This window comes from Oreochromis niloticus, linkage group LG7, assembly GCF_001858045.2.
Source record: "Oreochromis niloticus isolate F11D_XX linkage group LG7, O_niloticus_UMD_NMBU, whole genome shotgun sequence".
NCBI lineage: Eukaryota > Metazoa > Chordata > Actinopteri > Cichliformes > Cichlidae > Oreochromis > Oreochromis niloticus.
In genome coordinates this window covers 44,297,726-44,317,910 of record NC_031972.2, presented here as the reverse complement: position 1 = coordinate 44,317,910, position 20,185 = coordinate 44,297,726, and the positions used below count along the sequence as shown (strand labels likewise).

Genomic DNA, 20,185 nt, shown 5'->3' with positions numbered 1-20,185 from the left:
ACTATTTGTTTCCATTTTTTATTGTGTGTTCTCATTGAACATGAACATTTAATCGATGCAACTGATGACTAACTCCTACTTAAACAGCCGACACCAGGATTGTACATATGGATATGGAGATACCCAGCTACTGTACTGCTGACACAATATTCACTATTAATAACCAGATTACAGAGACATTGCTATGGGATACTAAGCAGGCTGATGCTGAGAGATAATACAGGATACGTTGCAAATGTGTTAGCATGTTAGCATGATGTGTTGTTGGGTTTAAATGAGCTGTGGCCCAAATGGGCGTCTGCCTCGGTCTGATGAAGGTCGTAGCGCTTCACTCCCGGACATAAATCCTTGTGCACACTACGTCATCCGCCCCAAAAATCTGGAGGAGACAAAAAGATAATTTCAGCCATGTGATAGTGATTATCGCTTATGATGTTCACATTTTGAAACTTCAACAAACCTGCCTAAAAGTCCTAAGGCATTTGGACTTTTTCAGTTTTTGAGTGCACAAATAAGTGCACAATAAATCTTTCTGAAAGAATGTGCCTTTATCCTTTGTTCTAAACACACTGAGATGACAAAAGCCCGGCCTTGATGTAATGCTAACATTTTTTTCCCCCTTTGCACACAGTCACAGACACCGCAGCATAGTTTGTGTTGACATGCAGGACCACTAAAATACCAGAAGATATGTGTTCTCAACCCATCTCCCAGGACTGATCATAAACTGTTTCTGTTCCCTGTAGTCTTATTACTGTTGAAGTTCAATGGGCTCATTTGGAAATGGCTTATGTCTGTTTCTGAATATGTCCTTCGTTTGGTATGAAATTGAATTTCATTTGCTCTCCACTCTTTTCTTTATAAATTTAAAGTTTATAAATTTCTGCCATATATACAGGGGCATTTCCTTTCTTTTAATAGGGTGGCACAGGTGGGCCTAAGACAGGAAATTAAAAATGTTCTCTAAAACCATTTAAACAACAGTGAGGTATCTGAGGGGGAGTCGGGGTGGTGTCCTCAAAGAAATTGTCTACAGAACCAAAAATTTGTGCCAAAAGTGACAAAAAGATGTCTAGTTTCTCAGTTTCCCCCTCACTCACATAGTCACAAGGACTGAGCAATCCAGTGATTTTCGAACACATCCAGAATCTGATGATAGCTGCTGAATTCTTTGGTCAAAAATCATACTAGCAGTTTTTCACTGTTAAACTGTAAATGGGTGTTCAGTTCACTGTCACTTGGTGACAGTGGGAAGGAAAAACTCCCTTTTAACAGGAAGTCCAAGGAGCTTGAAAGGAAAAGCGTCTGGACTTCTTTAGGTTTCTTGATTTGACTGATTTCTTGACTTCTTGATTTCAAGAAACCTAAAGAAGTCCAGATGCTTTTCTTTCCAAGCTCCTTAGACTACAATCACCTGGATGACTGAGGACCTTCACAGACCTTTTAACAGGAAGAAAACCTACGGCAGAACAAAGGCTCAGAGAGAGGCAGCCATCTGCCGTGCGACGGGTTGGAAGTGAGGGGAGATACACCTTGGAAGAGAGACAGAGATTAATAATAACTAATAATAAATGCAAAGTGCTGTATAAGCATACAATGTGTCACGGGAAGCCCCCAGCAGCCGAGGCCTATTGCACCATAACTAAGGAAGGATTCAGGGTCACATGATCCACCCCTAACTATGCACTTTATCCGGTGCTGGTTTAGCTCAGTGCATTGAGCGGCGACCACATGTCATACGGCTGAGAGTGGTTTGAGTCTGCCCCTGCTTTCCCGTCCTTTCTTCACTCAGCCTATCAAATAAAGCTGAAAAAGCCCCCCCAAAAAACCTATATGCTTTATCAAAAAGGAAGGTTTTGAGCCTAATCTTAAAAGTAGAGATAGTGTCTGTCTCCCAAATCCAAACTGGGAGATGGTTCCACTGAAGAGGGGCCTGAAAGTTAAAGTTAAAGGTGCAGGTAACAGGGCACATGACACCCACACACTGGGCTCTGAATTGTGTTGTATAGATTTCATACTAGAGAGCTGGCAGAATAAAAATATCCGATGTGTCTGCCTGACATTTATGTTTCCGCACACGCCTCCATCGAATAACATCTAGAAAGGTTCTGGGCTGCGACACATGTGTTATAATGGTTTTAGACTCATATTAATAGGTTTACCATTTTATTTTTGGCCATTTAGTCATCAAAGTGATTGAAACATACTTTCAAATCTACTTACTTTCTCCTTAAAAAGTATCCTTGCTTTGAATTCTGAACCAAGCAACAATCTGCTTGAACAATCTGCTTTTTTCTTTAGGATAATGTCAAGAGAATAGGATTATGGGGGCTGAAGAAGAAAACTTAATCATCAAATGTGGAGGAAATCCTTTTAACAGTGAAGTATGTGCCACTACATCAGTGTCACGTTTATGCTCATCAGTCTGGGTCTACCTCACACTGCCGATGATGAAACCAAAGGAAACTTCTGAATGACTGATTTATGCACAGCTCGAGCACAGCCTTCTGTTCTCTTATTTCATTTCAAGATGATGCAGCTGCAAAAAGACGTCCACACAACAACTTTATCCCTCAAGTATTTCCAGACTTAAACCAATTAAACGGATCATGCAAATCATATGGAAATGTGCCCTAGTTATGTGCCGCATTCAGACCATGTCTGTGTGATCTCAAGTCTTCCTTTGAGTCAGGAGCTGAAGCTCTGCTATTGTTAGTTTGTCTCTGTGTCTGGAGTCCTTTTTTTAAAAACCAGATAGCTTCAAATTAGATTCACACAATATTTCTTTTGGATTTTGCAGCTCCTTGTCTGACAGAAAGGCATCTGGGTGTGAAGATGACTCATGGCTCTCTCGTTCTCGTAATGGTGCTTCATGACGTGCTGAACAGTTAGTAAATGATGCCTCTGTTCGTTCAGTGATTTAGAAATAAAGCAATCAAGAGTGTTGGCTTTCCGCTTCAAAGAGTTAAAAAAAACATAAACCATGTTAACCTGCTGGTTTAGTGTTTGGTGTGTTTCTGTTTCTGTTTGTTGAATTTCTTATTTTGTGTTTCTAATAGTCTTATTTTCCCAGTGTTCCCAGTAGTGTTTATGTATTTATTTCCCTTACATTTCATCTGCCTCCTGTCTTGCATTTGGTCTGCAATTTTATAACAAATTAGGAAGATAAAAAGTCAGGAGGGTTTTTAAAAAAATGTTTTATAAAGTTTAACATTTGGAACTCTTATAAGCTGTCCAATGAGATGAAATGCAAACCAAAGGAGCCTATCAGAGAACTATCAGAATAACCTATCCACAGATGGCTCCGAATGTAATCCAGGCAGCGATTATGTTTGCCACTCCAAAGTCATTTTAGTAATCTATAGACCAGAGCGTAGCATCAGACGATGTCTCAGCTGACAGCCTTCTGTGAGTCCTATCCTGTCACATTGCCCATGCTGTTTAATCAGCTTCAGCTTGTGCACAGGTGTTGTTTCTCTGCAAGCCCCTTTGCAACCCAGAGGATAATGGCAAGGCAATGGCACACTACTCCATGATAACACTATATCATGGATGGACAGTTTAAATTACGTTGCATATTATTCTTTAGCATGGACAAATGTGGCTTCAAGCTTCTCTGACTGTGTAGCGACGTACACGGATAAGAGCAGTGAGGAGAGCTGAGAAGCACAGAGAATGAGTTTCTGTCACAGTTCAGCAGGATCACTCTCCGTAAGTGTGTGGATGCTTCAGCTGCTCCACGGCAGCATGGCCACCGGAGGGGCAAGCTCTGTAACACATTTTGCTTTTATCGCCTCGAAAAGAATTCATATGTTCAGCCTCCTCAGCTTGTCACTTTGAACAACGAGGAGCTTCGAGCAAAATACTATTTAGGCACTGATGATTTGATTTAAGCTGTTTCTTGCTTGATTCTGGCCTGTAACATAGAGCTATACAAACATTCTGTGATGACTTATTTTCAGCATCTAAACCTTCTGTATTGTTGGAAGCTTTGGACTTTTGGATATTCATCTTATAAGAACAACAGAAATGAGTGTGGGAGCGTTGAACATTGAGAAGAGAAAGCTGTTCAGGCCCTGAGAACTGGTCTTCCGATGTGTTGCTCTGCTCCCCTGCACGTCATTTGAGGGGCTTTAGACCCATTGACTCCTGCCCATATTAATCTGGATAAATACGGGGGGTATTACTGCAATGTCAGCGTAGCAGCCCCTCTTGTTCTCCTTTCACATCTCTCTGCGGGGTGGATGAAAGCTTGCCTCCTTGGGAAACAGCCTCTCTCATTTCCTTTATGGATGAATCTCCAGGGTGACTTCATACACTCACTGCCTGAGTTTTATTAACCATTTGTCAAACAGAGTACACTAGCTGCTCAAGAGGCACATCTTAATGCATCTGATGTCTTCTGGGTCCGTGATGCAGACAAACCTTACAGATCCTGCTCTCGATCCGTGTAAAATAACATTTTAAGGCGAACATTCATTCTTTGTCTTTCTCTACATTTAGCCTCGACTTTTCTGCTTTTGTGCTGGTAAAGTTGCTTTGGGGTTTCTTTCTAAGCAACAGCGGTCATCTATTAAGAGGCTTTCAGTGAGAAATGACTTATTAGTGTGCGCTCACCAGTGTGAGCTCATCTCCATTCAGCTCTCGGGTCCAGAAGGTCTTGGGGCCGTCACCATCCACCAGAGTCTGCTGACAGTGAATTTTGTTCTCCGACTCCCAGGTGGCGAGGCTCTGGGAAGACAGGGACAAAAAGGCACGAGGGTCAGCACGATTATCTAGAAGATATATATTCATGTTGCACTTTTACACTGTTTCAGGTGTGCAATGTGATCATTTCCCAAATGGGCTTTTTGAATTTTACCCATAATGCATGTCAGCATCAGCACTAAGTTGTTTTAGTCAGAAGTGAGTTTTGCTCACAGACTGCATGTCAAAGATGGCTGGTGTGTGGACTCCCTTTTTTAAGGCCTCGAATTCAGCATTTTTCAGCCATCTTGTTTTGTTTTTTTAAACCACACATTATGAGAGACCGAAGAATGCTGTGTGTTCAGACAGTGCTGACTTGCCAATCACACCCTAAAACATGTCCAGCTTTAACATGCGTTTTGTTCTAAATGGGAGCAATAATTTCAAACATGAACATTAAGCTATGCTGAACAATAACTAAAAGTAGTGACTGAGATCGTAAATACACAAGGAAAATCTTTACCGAGATCATAAATCAGGGAACACGAGAAAGACTTCTGAGAAACTTCTGAGAAGTCGCCATTAGAAAGAAATGTAGGATTTAACCTTTTATCACCCAGACAGCTCACAGACCGCATGGACTTATTTTCAAATTTTGGCTGTAAAATGACCAAAATTACAGAATTACCAAAAATGACCAAAATGGTTGATGAGTTACAGTAATGTAAGGGTACTGTGTTCATACAGCAGAACTCTGTGAATGCAAAAAGAAAGTTTCACATTTGGTTGATATATAGTTACCAACCTTGATGTTTTACTGTATATTTAAAATATCAATATAGCAACGATTTGTAGAACATTTACCAATTTTAAACCCGTCGGCCAGCATTAATGTACCTTCAGTCTACTGGTTCAGTGGACGTATCCGCCAATAACCTAACTGAACAACTTTTATTCGGCCACACATGAATTAGAACGACAAGCAAAGCTGCTTACAAACACTTGATGCATGTAACGCATTACATCCAGTCCTGGCAGACGTCCATTGGCTTCACATTTGCTAAAATATCCAACACAGTCTACTTGAGAGAAAAAAACAAAAAGGTCAGCGTAAACTGCCCTTGTAATTCATTTCAGCTGTCCACTGTTTCCAGAGCTGTTCTGTTAAATGAACTGTATGATATTTTAGGAAATGTGCTTCTCTTTCTGGATACAAATTCATTGAGGGGTTATTTTACATCATACATGTTAATTTACTCTTTGTTGTAATTTTACTCAGATTTCATATATTTAAAAATGACAGAAGAATTCAGAATTAGAGACCTTTTTTTTTTCTAGTTTAATCAGTGTCACTGGCATCTACCGGTCTAACAGAGTCAAGCAGGGAGGTATGCAGTTTAGCACAAAGAATGGAAACTCAGTGTACCGCCAGCTCTACTATAACACCAAATGTTTTATTTCTTTAATCCATTATTTTATTGAATTTAACAAAATTTCAGACTGTAACTGGTGACTAGGTTCGCACTCAAGACTTAAATAAAAACATTGCCTTATTGTTCTCTGACTCTGATTTCCCACAGTTGAAGTTTGCTTCGTCTCCATACAGCCAGCTGCATTTTTCATTTCAGCATTGCATCCTAATTAGCAAAGTGATCTCACTCCAAAGCCTGGAACTGATCAGTGCTGTCAAAGCATAATCCAAGACTACATTTAAGCTTAAAAACCCCTAAAAATCTCTACAATAAAAACTCTCACATAAATTCTCACATGGTGGAGTATTTGCGTGTTGATTTCTGATCATTTGTTTGATAGTTTGTGCTATTTTGTAATTCGAAAAAAGCACCATTCCTCTGATTTGAATTCAGCAGCCACCTCGGCTTCTCAGAGGCAAATGTTAATCACCATATCAAAGGTAGCCAAAGCCATCACAGATCCCCGCGGGCTGCCGTCCACAGTCTTTGCCAAGCTGAAGAACAGCAGGGCTTTCTTCCAGCGCTCCCTCTGTTTATCAGCCACGACAGCAAGGCTGATATGGTTTTTCACTTTGTACCTCTGTGTGTATCAGTAGCAAGTCTTAGAGATATTTCCTGTAGCAGGAACTATACCACAAAGACTGTTTAAGGTGCTCATATTTATATATCTGTGGACAGGTTTTACCAAACGTCGCATACAGTCACAGCTGTGCAGCTGACATAAAAAATAATGGTCAAATTCAAAGTCAGCTGATGATATTGCTGCCAGATCATCTACTACTTTCTTTCTTTAGCTCTTTTTTTCTTTTTTTATTCATTTGATCTTTCTTTTGCTTTCCCAGTCACAGATACATTCTCATGCATCCTAAGTGCTTATGCACACACATTTGAGGCCAAGACCAATGTCCACAGCATGTGTTTCACCTTTTCCAGTGTTGTCTGTAGTGTTTTACTTATCAGAAAATCCCCTGTGTTTGCTTTTCCTTTAGTCTCTCATGTTTTACCAGATGCAAATAGTATGATGGAAAGTGGAGGGAAAACATCTCATTTCCTGTTAAAGTTTAAAGTTTTATGTTGGATTTTTCAAGCTTTCTTTCAGAGCCCAAAATAACACTCTCGCTCCGCTTTCTCTCATTTCCTCCCACAGTTTGATCACATTATCTCTCTAACGGCAGTGTTTATTCTTCGCCTTTCCTTGCAGCTGCCAGAAGACAAATGACATGTCAGACTGGTAAAGAGAGGGCAGAAGCACAGTTTTTTCTAAGAACCATTTAAAACTCACTCCTACAAAAAGATGACAGATATTTTTAAAACAAAAACTCAACCTCTTTAGTGATAGATTCCCATGGGAACTTATGGTCACAAATGGTCGTTTCGTTCATCTAATATCCATCTTTGCAATTTTTTCATTGTTTCAAAATGGCTTTTTGGGGCATATTTTTCAGTATCCCATAATAATTTCATATGAGCTCCGTTAAAACAATGGAAATTTATTCACATTACAGGAGAAAATAGAGAAGAAAAAAGCTACTGTTGGCTGTTAAATTTCAGAATCTTTAGATTAATATCCATCAATGAATATCTCAGTGTAAGCCTGTGTAACTGTGGTGCGTCTCATACCCCGGTGTTGGCGTTCTTCCGCCATTATAATAATGACGTTGAGCAAGGATCAACATCGCAATTGACCAATCATGTTGTTGTGACGTAATAGCTTTACGACGTGGGGAAAAAAGAAAAAATGTGCTTGATTATATAAAACTCCCTTGTGGTAAAAATGGTAAACATTTCAACTCTTTTATTTATTCATTTATACAATGTAATAAACATTTTACCCAGCAGCATATCCGATCTGATATCCCAGCGTTAGGTAGCTTTAAGGCTAGTGCTAATTGAACAACGTGATTGGTCAGTTGCACTGTTGATCTTGTACCAGCATTATTATGATGATGTAGGAACAATACTAGTGCAACAGATTAAGATATCATAATTATTGCATCATTTTCTATAATATTTTCATTTTTTATTTTTTGTCATTGAAAGCATCGCTCTCTAGGTTGATGTGCTTCACACAACACTAGGTGAAACTGTGGAAATCACTGGGTATTTATTAAAGCGTTTGACACAGCAGTATTATTCTAAAATGTACATCGAGGAAGAAATTTTTATCATTAGCTGGTGTTACAGTGTTTCCTTTGCAAAAAGGACACCATCATCATCAATGCTGCCCATCAGCATAAATGAAGAAAGTGCTCTTTGCTATGTTGTGCTCAGATTATGTTCTATATTTACAAATGCAAAAACCACAAACTCAGGTGGTAAATTACCTGATAATAACCACCACTCTCCACTAAAGCTTATCTCCTTTAACTTTCACTGTCACCTCTGCCATTGACAGGAAGCACCTTATCAGTTACCACACTTGCACAGATTAACCGGAGCTTTTTAACCTTGTGGTGGTGTTAATAAGCCCTCTGCTCTTCACAAGGTGCAGATCAGTGTGTAATCCCTTTAACCACTGGTGCAGCCAAGCCTGAAGGCTAAAACCCACTTAGGGCTTCTCTGCCAACCTCATCCACCTGAGACCTCGCCAACACCCGCGCACTCCCTCTCGCCACTGTGGCACATGTGCCAGGGTCAGCGGGTCCTGCCTCCTGCAGGTTTTGCTCTAGGATTGTGTAATAATTGCCACACAAGGGAACAGCAGGCTTGCTGCTGACCACTAGTGCTTCATTTTTACCTTGAAATACGCAGCACAAGTCTTTTTAAAAGTATTAACATTACAGAGTGAAGTATTTTTAATTGTGTTTAAAATAAGATCGTGATTATGTGGGGCATTTCATCACCTTTCATCTCCCTACAGCTTTACTGTTTTGATTTAAAGGCTCAAGCTAAACAGCTGTTTTAAGACAAAGGGGGCATTAACGCCTTGCCAGCAGCAATTTGCAGGGAGCTCAGTGGTAATAATGGTCTCTTTAGTAGTTTAATACACAGTAAGTGGTTAAATAAGCTTAAGATTGGGTGCATATTGGAAAGACTGGCTTCAAATAAATAATAGTGCTGCTTTATCTGTAAATTGGCAACTGCTAAAAAAATTCTCCTTGTAATGGTGATACCATCAATGCTATACAGTGTTTTCAGTTTCAGCCTCCTGTGAGTGTCCAGTATTTGTTCAGCACTGTTTGCATAACCCTTAATTAGTGGCTGAACTCAGTCCAACACTGAGGTTGTTGTCATTTTCTTTTCTGTGAAAATGTCCTGCTGTTTTGCAACCATCTCCTCTTTTTTCACTTGTTTCAGGCACTCTGTGGTCTCAGGAGAGAAACATGAGATCAGTCAGAATCCAGAACGAGAAGAATTTGCTGCACATCTAAACTAGCTAGAAGACTTTTTTTGTTATTATTATTTATATTATAATTTAAAGGCTGGTTGAAGAAGAGCTTTTTTTTTTTGCATGTGCATGCTCTTCACATTCTAGCTCCTATGAGACTAAGATGTTCAAACACAACAGTGAGGGGAAAAAAATATTTGGTCCCCTGCTGAATTTGTAAGTCTTGCAAAGACATATCTAATTTTTGGACAAGCCCATGTTGGTGGTAAGACATTTCTTGAAGTTGGTCAGTTTGCAGACATCTCAGGGTGGACTCCTTTAGGTTTCTTGTCTGCTGCTCAACAACTTGAAGGACTGATGTCTGGAGACTGCCTAGGCCACTCCATGACCTTAATGTGCTTCTTCTTTGGCCACTCCTTTGATGAAATCTCTGTTTTGGGTCTTTGTCTTGCTAAAAGACCCATCCATGACCCATTTTCAGTGTTCGGGCTGAGGGAAGGAGGTTTTTTTTTATTTTATTTTTTTTATGTCTCCATTAAAATGAAGCTACCATCAAAATATGTACTGTTCATTTCTTTGTGAGTGAACAAACAAATTCACAAGGGGATTGAATAATTATCTCCCCTACTGTACATGCTATAACACAAATTTGATTAAGCCAAACACAATAAATATAAACCCCTATTTAAAGGCCGACAGCCACTTTAATTTAAAGACATTTTTACATTCAAATCCAGGGTCAGGCACACCTCTGCCTTTGACTGGACTGTCTTATATCTCAAAAAGCCTTTTGCCCCTAAACGCAGTGACGCTGATGCGCTAACCCAAGCAACCAGAGGTGAGAAATGTGTGACGGCAACTTGACTTGTCGGCTTCCTAGCAGAGATGCTGAGAGCTGTGGAGCCCAGCCCCAGGGCTCAGACAGAAGGAGCCAACGCTGTCATATAAAATGGGTCATGTCTGCTCCCTCTGGCTGCAACATGTAGATCAAACCATAAAACAAAAGGTAAAGACAACAAGTCTGTGTGTCACATGTTAACCGGTGAGTGCAGCTAAAGCATTCACGTATTATCTGCAGTGCTACAGAGAGAGAGATACAAGGCTCAAACTGTTAATGAGTTCAGTCCAAATACCCACAGGGACGCTGTGGTTTGGGATAAATACACACTGTATCTCCAATTTCTCAGGCTTTGGTCTGAATTATATTGACTTAATGTAGCACATGCATGCAATTACACATTTTCCTTTCCGTGTGCAGAATTTCTTCTCCACAAGCAGGAATTTCACTCCGTCCTGTTGCCCAGGAATATTTCAGGATGTTAACTTTTCCATTACAGATTTGAAAATGGAACCAGACAGCTGTCTAGCTTTTTGGAAGAGCAAGCTGGCGGGGAAATTACATAATACAGGACAAAGAGAAGCAGCCTGAAAACTGTGAAAGATGCTACTGAAGGTCTCTAAACGACTTCAGTCCCTCACGAATAGATGATAAAGGTATAGCGTGTTTTGATAATTTTTTATGAGTCTTGCACTGAAGTAGATGACAATAAAAGGGAACCTAATACTCTTTATATTTTAATGATGGTTGCTAATATTACCATTAACAGAGTTTTAGATATGGAGTTCATGTAGGTGTGTGTACTGTACAAGTAAAACCAGTGAGCCAGGGGATACGACTAATCTCTGTATGATGTTAAAGAGTGGCAGTATTCCTAATATAGTGATGTCAGGTGCAGATGCCCCACCCACCTGCTGTTTAAATCTTCTAAGAGGGGCAGCCAATCAGAGGAAAGTTGTCTTAAACGGAGGAGCTAAAGTATTTTAAAAATATTACTGATCTCCAAATTCATGTATGGGTTTGAGAAGGTCGACAAGATTCTCATTCGCACATCTGTTATGTAACTCTCTGCACTGCAATACATTCTATATTCACATAGGTGAATATACTGCAGCGCAGCTCTCACTTATTCCAAGCTACTTTTCTCCTGGCACTTATAGCAGGGTGACAGCTTACTGCTAGATACAGAATCCCTCCCAGCTGCAGGATTTCTGCTGTGCAGCTCCATATTCTTGTTGAAAACAGGCAAATGTAAAAGTGACTATCTTGCTTTTGAAATGCTCATTGCAAATCTGCATGTGTGAAACCCCCCCCTCAAATTAGTCATGTTAACTTTTATGCTCAGTTGTATGTCTCCTCTAAGTACCACAACTCATCCCAAATTAAGACTAGATATGTTTTTTCCTTCTTACATATAATAATTTTTATATCAATTATAGGCCCAGAAAGACAGAGATGTTTAAATCAATGTTTAAATCAAATATTTAAGTACTCCAAGTTCATTTTTCTTCCTTCTTTCACACAGATTTGACATTTATAGCAATAAACAATATGACATCACGTATTACCTACATAAACAAAGTAACTAATGATATTACAGTAACAAATATAAAGTAGAAAAACGTCAAGGTCTCCATTTACAGTACATGAATATTATCTCTGTAATGTCAGGAAATGACTGAACGCAGATGATGTAAGTGGCGAAAGTAAACTGATTAATTTTCTATTAGGTCAGCTTTAGAGGAGTGCAACTGATCATATGAGATCATTTTATTCGTTGACACGCAGACACAGGTGGCGCTCAGCTCTAAAAAGGTCAGTTTTCACATGGGCCTTATCAGGCTTAATCGATCCCCACTTCCTCTTTATTTAATTGTGCAGCCTGCACATTCACTTTACGGATGATGTAAATGCCTTGTTGTTCAGATCATATCGAGAGATGTCTCTAAGAGACGAATTCACTGTCATCGCAAGCAACAGAGTACAGCTGTTAGTTCAGGATGTCTACATTTTCTCCCCTCAGATCTGCAGATCGTTGTAATTATCAATTACACATTGAGTGACTGTTGTTTTACTGGGATTTGTTATTAAATGAACAATTTTATTAAATCCTTAGTCCACTCTGCTCCCCCTGGGAACACACACACACACACACACACACACACACACACACACAAACACACACACACACATATATCTATATCTATAGCTATATATATATGTCTGTGTCAGAACTTTAGCTGCTTTTGAGGATGAAAGAGTCCTCCCTCGGGGACTGCAGAGGTTCAGAGAGAAACTCTCACCAGTGCCCTTAATCTCTCTGCTCAGACGTGAGCACGATACCAATAGTAGCGAGTGAGGTATTAATTTCTCATTCGGGCCTCGAAACAGTAACACTGAAACAGCTTTGAAGCTCTTGAAGACAGAAAGAATTACCAGGAGTACAAACAATGCAGACAGTTTAAAGCATGAAGCCGATTGCGTGTAATATCTGCTGGAAAAGAAGACCAAAGACATACCAAAGAATACAACACTGTGCTCATATGTCACATCTTTTCATGAAATAAATGTGTTGCAGGATGCCTGCTGATTTAAAACCTCACATCAGTGCTTGCTGTTTTTCTTTTTTCTTTTTTTCAAACAGCTGCAATGATCTGTATAAAATGCTTAGGCCAACTTTCATGAACTCTAAGGCACTTTGTCAGCAGTTCAGAGGCAATACCCACCACATCCTAACCCTTTCACTTAAACGAATTCTGATTTTTTTTTTTAAGTTTCTATGTCCACCTTCAGGGGACGTCTGTTGCAGCACATGGGAGGTGAGTCCCCACAGTGGGTTTGTGGTCCCACAGTCACACCATTAATCAAGCTTATCCTAACACATGGGTGACTGTAACATAAACCATCTGCTTCGCATCTTATTTGCTTCGCAGAAAAATTATTGTGTTTGAAAAAAAAAGAAAAAGAGCTTAACATTTAAATGAGGGTGGGGAAAGGGGAAAGCGAAGGGGAGTAAAGCAATGTGGTTCTCATAAGCACCACAAATATAAGATAAAAATCTCAACAGCCATGTCTTTTTTTTCCATCCAGAAATTATGACCCAATTGCTCAGTAAAATCCACACATCTTGTTTTGAAATCTCTTTCTCTCTACAGAGCTACACCTGCCTCTTGTACCACTTTACAGAAGGACATGTGGATCTCAAGGGGCTTGTGCTAGTGACAGGGTATAAATATTTATGACACCTTTGTGTCTCTAAAACCACCGACATAGGCGGCGGTTTTAGAAAGCAGAAAGAAAATAAGTTCTGCATTAAGTGATCAGAACAAGGTTTGTGGATTTTTCTTTTTAAGTAACTGGACTGTTTTGAAAGAGCCAGTCCTGCTGAATTTTTATTTATTTTGACAATAAATGAAAATAAAATCATTTTGACAGTGGTGCTCTTGTATTCCAGACCATCCCATTATTCTCTGTTTTTAATTTGCCAACTAATATGCAAACTTAACATTTTCAAGAACCTGAGAGACAAAATTGAGCCTGCTAGAATGGCCTAAAACATACCTTTAAACTAAACTAAACTAAGCCAAAAAAAATAGACTTGTTAGTTTTACCCTTTATTCTGGACCACATTTAACTTCTCATTTTACGTCTCACCAAATTTACCTTGCATTTCCGTCCATCCACCGTCTCCTCGTTAAACTCTTCACCGATGCGGAAGTTGATTTCAGTGGTGCGCACACTGGTGGAGGTTTTGATGTAGAACTGCTCCCCGTCCTGACGGATCTCCACATGAGGGTTGGAGGCCGCTGCCACGGCCACCTTCCTCAGCATGGCGTTCACTCCTGGATGGACACGACCCGGACCAGGTCAACAAGAGAGAGAAACAAAGGTCGGTCTCACGATTGTAGCTGGGTTTCACTAATTTATAGTTTCAAAATATCCTTTATGATGTTTTAAAGTTGTTGTTCATCAAATTTATCATCATTACTCATTTCTAACAACATAAATAAACTCTCCACTGCCTAAAAAACCTTTCACTTCCTCTCCCCTTATGCAATCTTTCTTCTGACTGGTTGCCCTTTACAAACAGAAGGTTTGGATAATAGTTGGGTGTGGCTTTTCTACCCAGACTCAGTGGCAGTGCTTGGAGTCACCATATTATCCCTTAAGTTTGCTCTTGTTGTCTCTGGGACCCATTTTTGGTGTTCACCAAAACCAAATTTTTTTTTGTTTTATTAATATTTCAATGTTGGACTCTTTGGCTTTGGCTCGTTATCCATTAAAAGCAAAAATTAAAACATGTTAAGTGACTTCACAAGCTTCCACTCACATGATCAAGATGGCAAAAATTCTCTCTGCTCAGATTTTAGAAGAGAGAAGGATTTGAAAGAGTTTGGCTTTACTGGATAGTGCAAGGCAGACAGTTGGCAGGAAAGAGGGGAGAGAGTGAGGGACACACAGGAAATGGTCTGGAGCAGACTCAAGCCTAGATCCCACAAGCAAGGACCTCAGCCTTTAATACTTGGGTCACCTGCTCAACCAGATCAGCTACACCAGCATCTTCAATTCAGAGTTTGACTCGGCGCATGAGACTGACATTAGTCAGCTCCTAAATAAGCTGGTCAGCAGACAGCAAGGGCAGAAATATGGATGTCAGAAATGGGCTTGCATGGTCTTCGTTTCCAAGGAATGAGCCAATCCACACGGCTGCCAGTGTGGTTACTGGTGGTTCCTCTGATATTCAAAAGTAGAGTGGGAGGAAGAGCCTTTTAGCTTTCAGCTGCTCTTCTGTGGAACCTCCTCCCAGTTTGGATTCAGGAGACAGACTTTCTCTTTACCTTTCACATTAGACTTAAAACTTTCCTTTTTGATAAAGCTTATAGTGAGAGATGGATCAGGTGAACCTGAATCCTTCCTATATATGCTGTAATAGGCCTCTGGGGGTCTGGGGGCTTCCCATGATGCACCAAGTGTTTCTTCTTCGGCTCTTTTCACTCTGTGTTTATACACCACTCTGCATTTAACTATTAGTTATTATTCATCTCTCACTCTCTTAATCATTGTGTCTTTTGTCCTGTCTTCCTCCCCCAACCAGTCATGGCAGATGCCCTCTCCCTGAACCTGGTTCTGCTGCAGGTTTCTTCCTGTTAAAAAGGAGTTTTTCCTTCCCACTGTCACCAAGTGCTTGCTCAAAGGAGGTCATTTAAATGTTGGGGTTTTATTATTATTATTTTCCTTATAACACAAGACACCTCAAGGTAACGGTTGTTTTCATTTGGCATTATATAAATAAAATAAAATAGAATTTAATGGACAGGAAGATTGACTTGTACTTGAAAAGAAGTCAAATAGAGATTTTTTAGTCTGTTTTAGTAAAGATACAGTGTTTGAATTTGTTTGAAATTTTGACACATTATGAGAAAAAGTGGGGCATGCTGTTTATTCTGTACATTAACTAACAAAAATCTACATGTGACAAAGAGAAATATCGTTCTGCTGATATTAGATGTAGGAAGCTAAAACCAGCCATCAATATACCCTCAGCCCCACCCAGATAGTCTTCTCTAGGCTTGCATGCCAGTATCTATCAGCCTGGGATAGCGAGACAAGCTGGCTGCAGGTTTCCTTGTATTGGTTTGTGTTTGCATCCAAACATGTTTGAATATTAACCAAGAATGACAGCGATGCATTTGTGAGTAAAAACACAATAAATGCTCTGTGGCTCGGGCAGAGACCACAACTATTTCACGAAACTCGGAGAAATGTGTGCAATTTTTGGCACTAAACTCACTGTGAGGGGATTATTCAGCCATGTCTGCAAGGAAAGGAAACAAACTGTTGAGGATGTCAGGTCAGGTCAGCGTTGACTTTCTCCTTTTGTTTGACGGGTGCAAAAGTGGCGATCCTGCACGTGGCTCCACGCAGGCGTGTGACAAGTGTTTGGCATGCCTGGTTTGAGTCCGCAAGACCATCTGGCCTTGCGTCCTGCCAAAACCCTGGCTCTTTTATGTCTCAGTGCCCTTCTCCTACCAACAGCCGACTTACAGTTCCATCCATAGACAGTTTATAAGCTTGCAAACAGCATCAAGTGTTTCATTTTCCAGTCCCTAATTAGCTCAGATCATTCTATCCCCAAACCGCTGTGTTAACAGTCAGGATTCAAAACACATTTGACAGTTTACTTGACCCCACCCATGGTCTAAGGAGATCACACCATGTGTTTTTGTTTTTTTTAGCATTAAATATGCATGAGGATCAGTGCGACCAGCAGGCTGTCCTCATGTCTAAAAAGGCTGCATTTCCTTTGAATTTAATTTGCATGTATGTCTCAAGGTCTGTAAACTGAGCACACGGTGCTAACGGTGCTAACCACTTGACTAAAGTTTCTATTGAGTGTTTACAACGTGCTTTGGATGCAGGTTTGCATACATCAGGTCTTTTTGTTCTGCATATTGTCCCCTCTTTCTGCAGGGGAAACCTCCGAGCCAAGAGATAATTATAAAGATGTTGATGGAAAGTGGAGGCCGCAGCACTGGCATCCACGTCAGTTGCCCATCACTGCCCTCTCTCATTCTCATTGATGGGGTCCTTATGTAAGAGCTACCGGGTGATCTGACGTGGCAGATGTTAATGTGTTCCTGAATGGATGAGGTGCTAAACTAGCAGAGTGACTGATTTCCCCATTAGAGTTAAGGCCAGATCAGCTGCTGCCTGGTGAATGTCAAACGCAAAATGGGGAGGGGGGGTTGCTGGAGAGGTGCTGAACTACTTTAGTGAGCTTTCCAAACTCCTTAATGACTCCATATAAATAGAGGCTGGAAATGAAAAAAGGGGGATGTTAATTTATTTATCCACAAAAACTGAAACCAGCATTGTTTCAGTCTTTGCCTCAGTGATCTCCAAGTAAGGCTATAGGTTCAAACCAGAAGACATTTTTGAAACATGTCAGGAGAGCAGATACAGTAGATACGACCAGCATCCATATTGATATTAAATGACACAGATTAGACCTGGATGTTTTTTTTGGTTTTTTTGTGCTAAAACCTGAAGTGTCCGTTAACATTTTGAATCTTAATCCAGTCTTTGGTGTCAGCAGTTCGGGAGAGTTCCTGGAACCTCTCACAGTGGAACTTCTCCCTGAAGGGTTCTGCATTATTCTAAAGACAGGCGGCCCTTTGCCGTGCCCTGCCTGCCTCGGCGCTGCCAGCGTGACTAAACACTGCAACACAATTGAATGACCCAGTTAAACTGGTCTGAACCTAAACCATCACAACCATCAGTTAAGATTAAGAAGGGTGAAAAAAAGAAGAAAAAAAGAACAGAGGCGAGAGAAAACACTGGGCTCCAGAGACCTCCCCTGGCATTAATGCATGCCCTACTTAAATGCTTAACGTGAATAATGTTGTGCACCCCCCTTTTCCCTCCCCATGTAACAATACCACGTCTGTTTAGGGTGGAATTTAGCATCCACTGTTTCTTATCTCCCTTAAAGCCAAGGGATTTCCCTGCGGCAGCATCTCTTCGTTCTCTGCCTCCTGTTCCCAGGGAGCTTCTCCGAACAATATGATGTTGTCGGAAGTCAGGAATGCCATTCCCAAAAGAACAAGAAAAGCCTTTTCCTATATGGGCATGATGTATAGTCAGCCTTGCACAGGGATGTGGCTCTGGCTGTGGAGGAGACAGAGGGAGGGATAGAGAGGGCTTACCTAGAGCTTTGAGAAGTTCATCAAAATTCTCGCTCTTCTTCATCTTCCAGGTGCCGGCAAAGTTAGGCATGTCTGCTGAGGCTGAGGCTGAGTGCGAGGGCTCCAGAAAGAACCTGTTCCACGCTCTGATGATCTCTCCTCGCTCTTTGCTCTCTCCTCTGTCTCTCTTTGACTCTTTCTCACCCTCCTTCTCCTTCGCTGTGCTCCCGTGTCCTCTGCTCTGGGCTCAGCCTCCCGCTCACACTGTTAACACCCAATTGTTTCTGTTTCTTTATTCACACAGACAGACGCTCACTCACACACACATACACACACACACTCCTGCCGCTTTTTTCATCCGTGCGTCTCGGTGTGCTGGATGCTGGATGTCTTCAGCTCCTTTTTAGCAACTGTCTTTAATGGGAGGCAGTGCAGGTCCCTCCCCCCTCCCCCCACCGCCCCGGACGCTCTGTCCCATTAATACAGGAGAACAAGACTGACACGTCTGCTCTCTCTGGGGATCAGGAAGACTAAATTCATTCTTTTAAAGTATTTATAGACCAGCGGTTTGTCAACAGCTGCATTAGGAGTAGCCTTAGTGTGAAGGTTTGCTTTCATAGTAATTGACAAGCTGGATCCAAAGGCAGAAAATATATCAGGTCACAGGTTTTATTGATTATGAAGACAGGTTGGGTGAATCTGAAGGACTTCTTTCTGCCATTAAAGTTCACCAAACTCCAGCTAATGTAGCTAATAGATACTATTTTCTGTTTTTGTGCACTTCTACAGATCCTGTGAGATATTAGGTTAAACCGAATGAGCCTGAAAGACACCGTGAACCACAAACAAAGATCAAAGATTTTCCTTATTGCTTCAGATAGTTCTTGTGCAATCCCCTCGCAGGCTTTAACAAACAATGTATTCATTATGCATTCTATTGTATTGCATTAATTATGTATAAGCTTTTGAACTTTTGCCTTTTCCAGTCAGAAATGTGTTGCTTTGAGAAATCTGCTCACATGAGGAAGTAGAACAACCCTAAAATTGACTAAAAGTGAAAGTTGATGAAAACAGATGTCTGTGTATCTCACTCATGCTAATGATATAAACTAAATAACACAAGGGAGTGAGTGGAAATTGTCAGGGTGTGGAGCGAGTGCTGGATCATGAAAGGCCAAAAGGCTGTAATATGCTTCCCAGGCGAATGCTGCCTCCATAAATGCAAGTCTCTCTCTCAGCCAATCACATACTAAATTTTGGTCAGGATGTGACTGTGTCCCATTTTCATGCATGTATGTATACCGACCCGCCACTTCATTAGTAACACCTTGTGATTTCCTTCAAAACTTTAAATTCTTCCATGGCACAGGTTCAACAAGGAACCGGGAAAAATTCAGCAGACATCGACTCATCATCAACATTTCTCCAGTCGTCTGCTGGGCATTTTTGGTGAGCCCATATAAATTGTTGCTAGTGAATAAAAATATTCTGACTGTAAAAATACTTTGCCGTTAACAAGTGATTATTGAGAAAGACTCAAAGGTGTCTTGCCATTCTCCTTTTACTTCTAACATCAAGCATTTTCCCCAAGGCAACTGACGCATTGCTCACTGGATATTTCCCTGTTCCAGATCCTTTTCTAGAGGTGTTTATGTGGGAAAACACCATTCGATCTGCAGTTTTGCAAAACTCACTCTTGTCCATATATCACCAACAGCCATGCCATATTTCAAGTCACCTGAATCTTCTTTCTTCCCCATTCTGATGCTCAGTTTGAACTTCAGCAGGTCATCTTGACCATGCCAACATGCCTAAATGCACTCAGTTGCTCTCATGTGATTGGCTGATTAGATATTTGTGTTAATGATCAGCTGAGTCATGAGTGGTCCTTTCATAGACCCCTCAGTGTCTGAAAGGGACAGCATGAGATCATATACCAATTAGTTTAATGGTCTAAACCTAACCAAAGAGCAAAAGTAAAAAGTTAATGTGAAAGATACAGTGGTCCAATGCACACCTCTGTCGACTTGCAGGAAGTCACGCTGTTGTGCCATTTACAAACCAGCACTCATGTGGTGGATGCATGTTATTGTTATTTACCTTGGAAAAGGTCTTTTGAAGCAGCACAGTCTTATCATGTCCCTACAAACTGCTAACAGTGTTTAGTCCCTAAACC

The 20,185-nt window shown here is 40.7% G+C and overlaps 1 protein-coding gene across 1 annotated transcript; it reads right to left on the bottom strand.

Moving 5' to 3' along the window:
* Positions 1-18,416, bottom strand: crabp1a (cellular retinoic acid binding protein 1a). Its single transcript, XM_003447517.5, has 4 exons — positions 18,031-18,416; positions 13,988-14,166; positions 4,618-4,731; positions 1-379 (listed from the first exon to the last, which is right to left on the bottom strand). The coding sequence occupies exons 1-4, from the start codon at positions 18,098-18,100 to the stop codon at positions 329-331; spliced, it is 414 nt and encodes a 137-aa protein (XP_003447565.1). The 5' UTR covers positions 18,101-18,416; the 3' UTR covers positions 1-328.
* Positions 18,417-20,185: the final 1,769 nt, after the last annotated feature.

What these genes read in the sequence shown, in the direction of transcription:
- crabp1a (XM_003447517.5), bottom strand. Translation starts at nt 18,100, where the DNA reads ATGCCTAACTTTGCCGGCACCTGGAAGATGAAGAAGAGCGAGAATTTT. An exon ending in TGAACTTCTCAAAGCTCTAG is followed by an intron (nt 14,167 to 18,030) that starts GTAAGCCCTCTC and finishes GTGTCCATCCAG; the next exon opens with GAGTGAACGCCATGCTGAGG. An exon ending in TGGATGGACGGAAATGCAAG is followed by an intron (nt 4,732 to 13,987) that starts GTAAATTTGGTG and finishes CTGTCTTCCCAG; the next exon opens with AGCCTCGCCACCTGGGAGTC.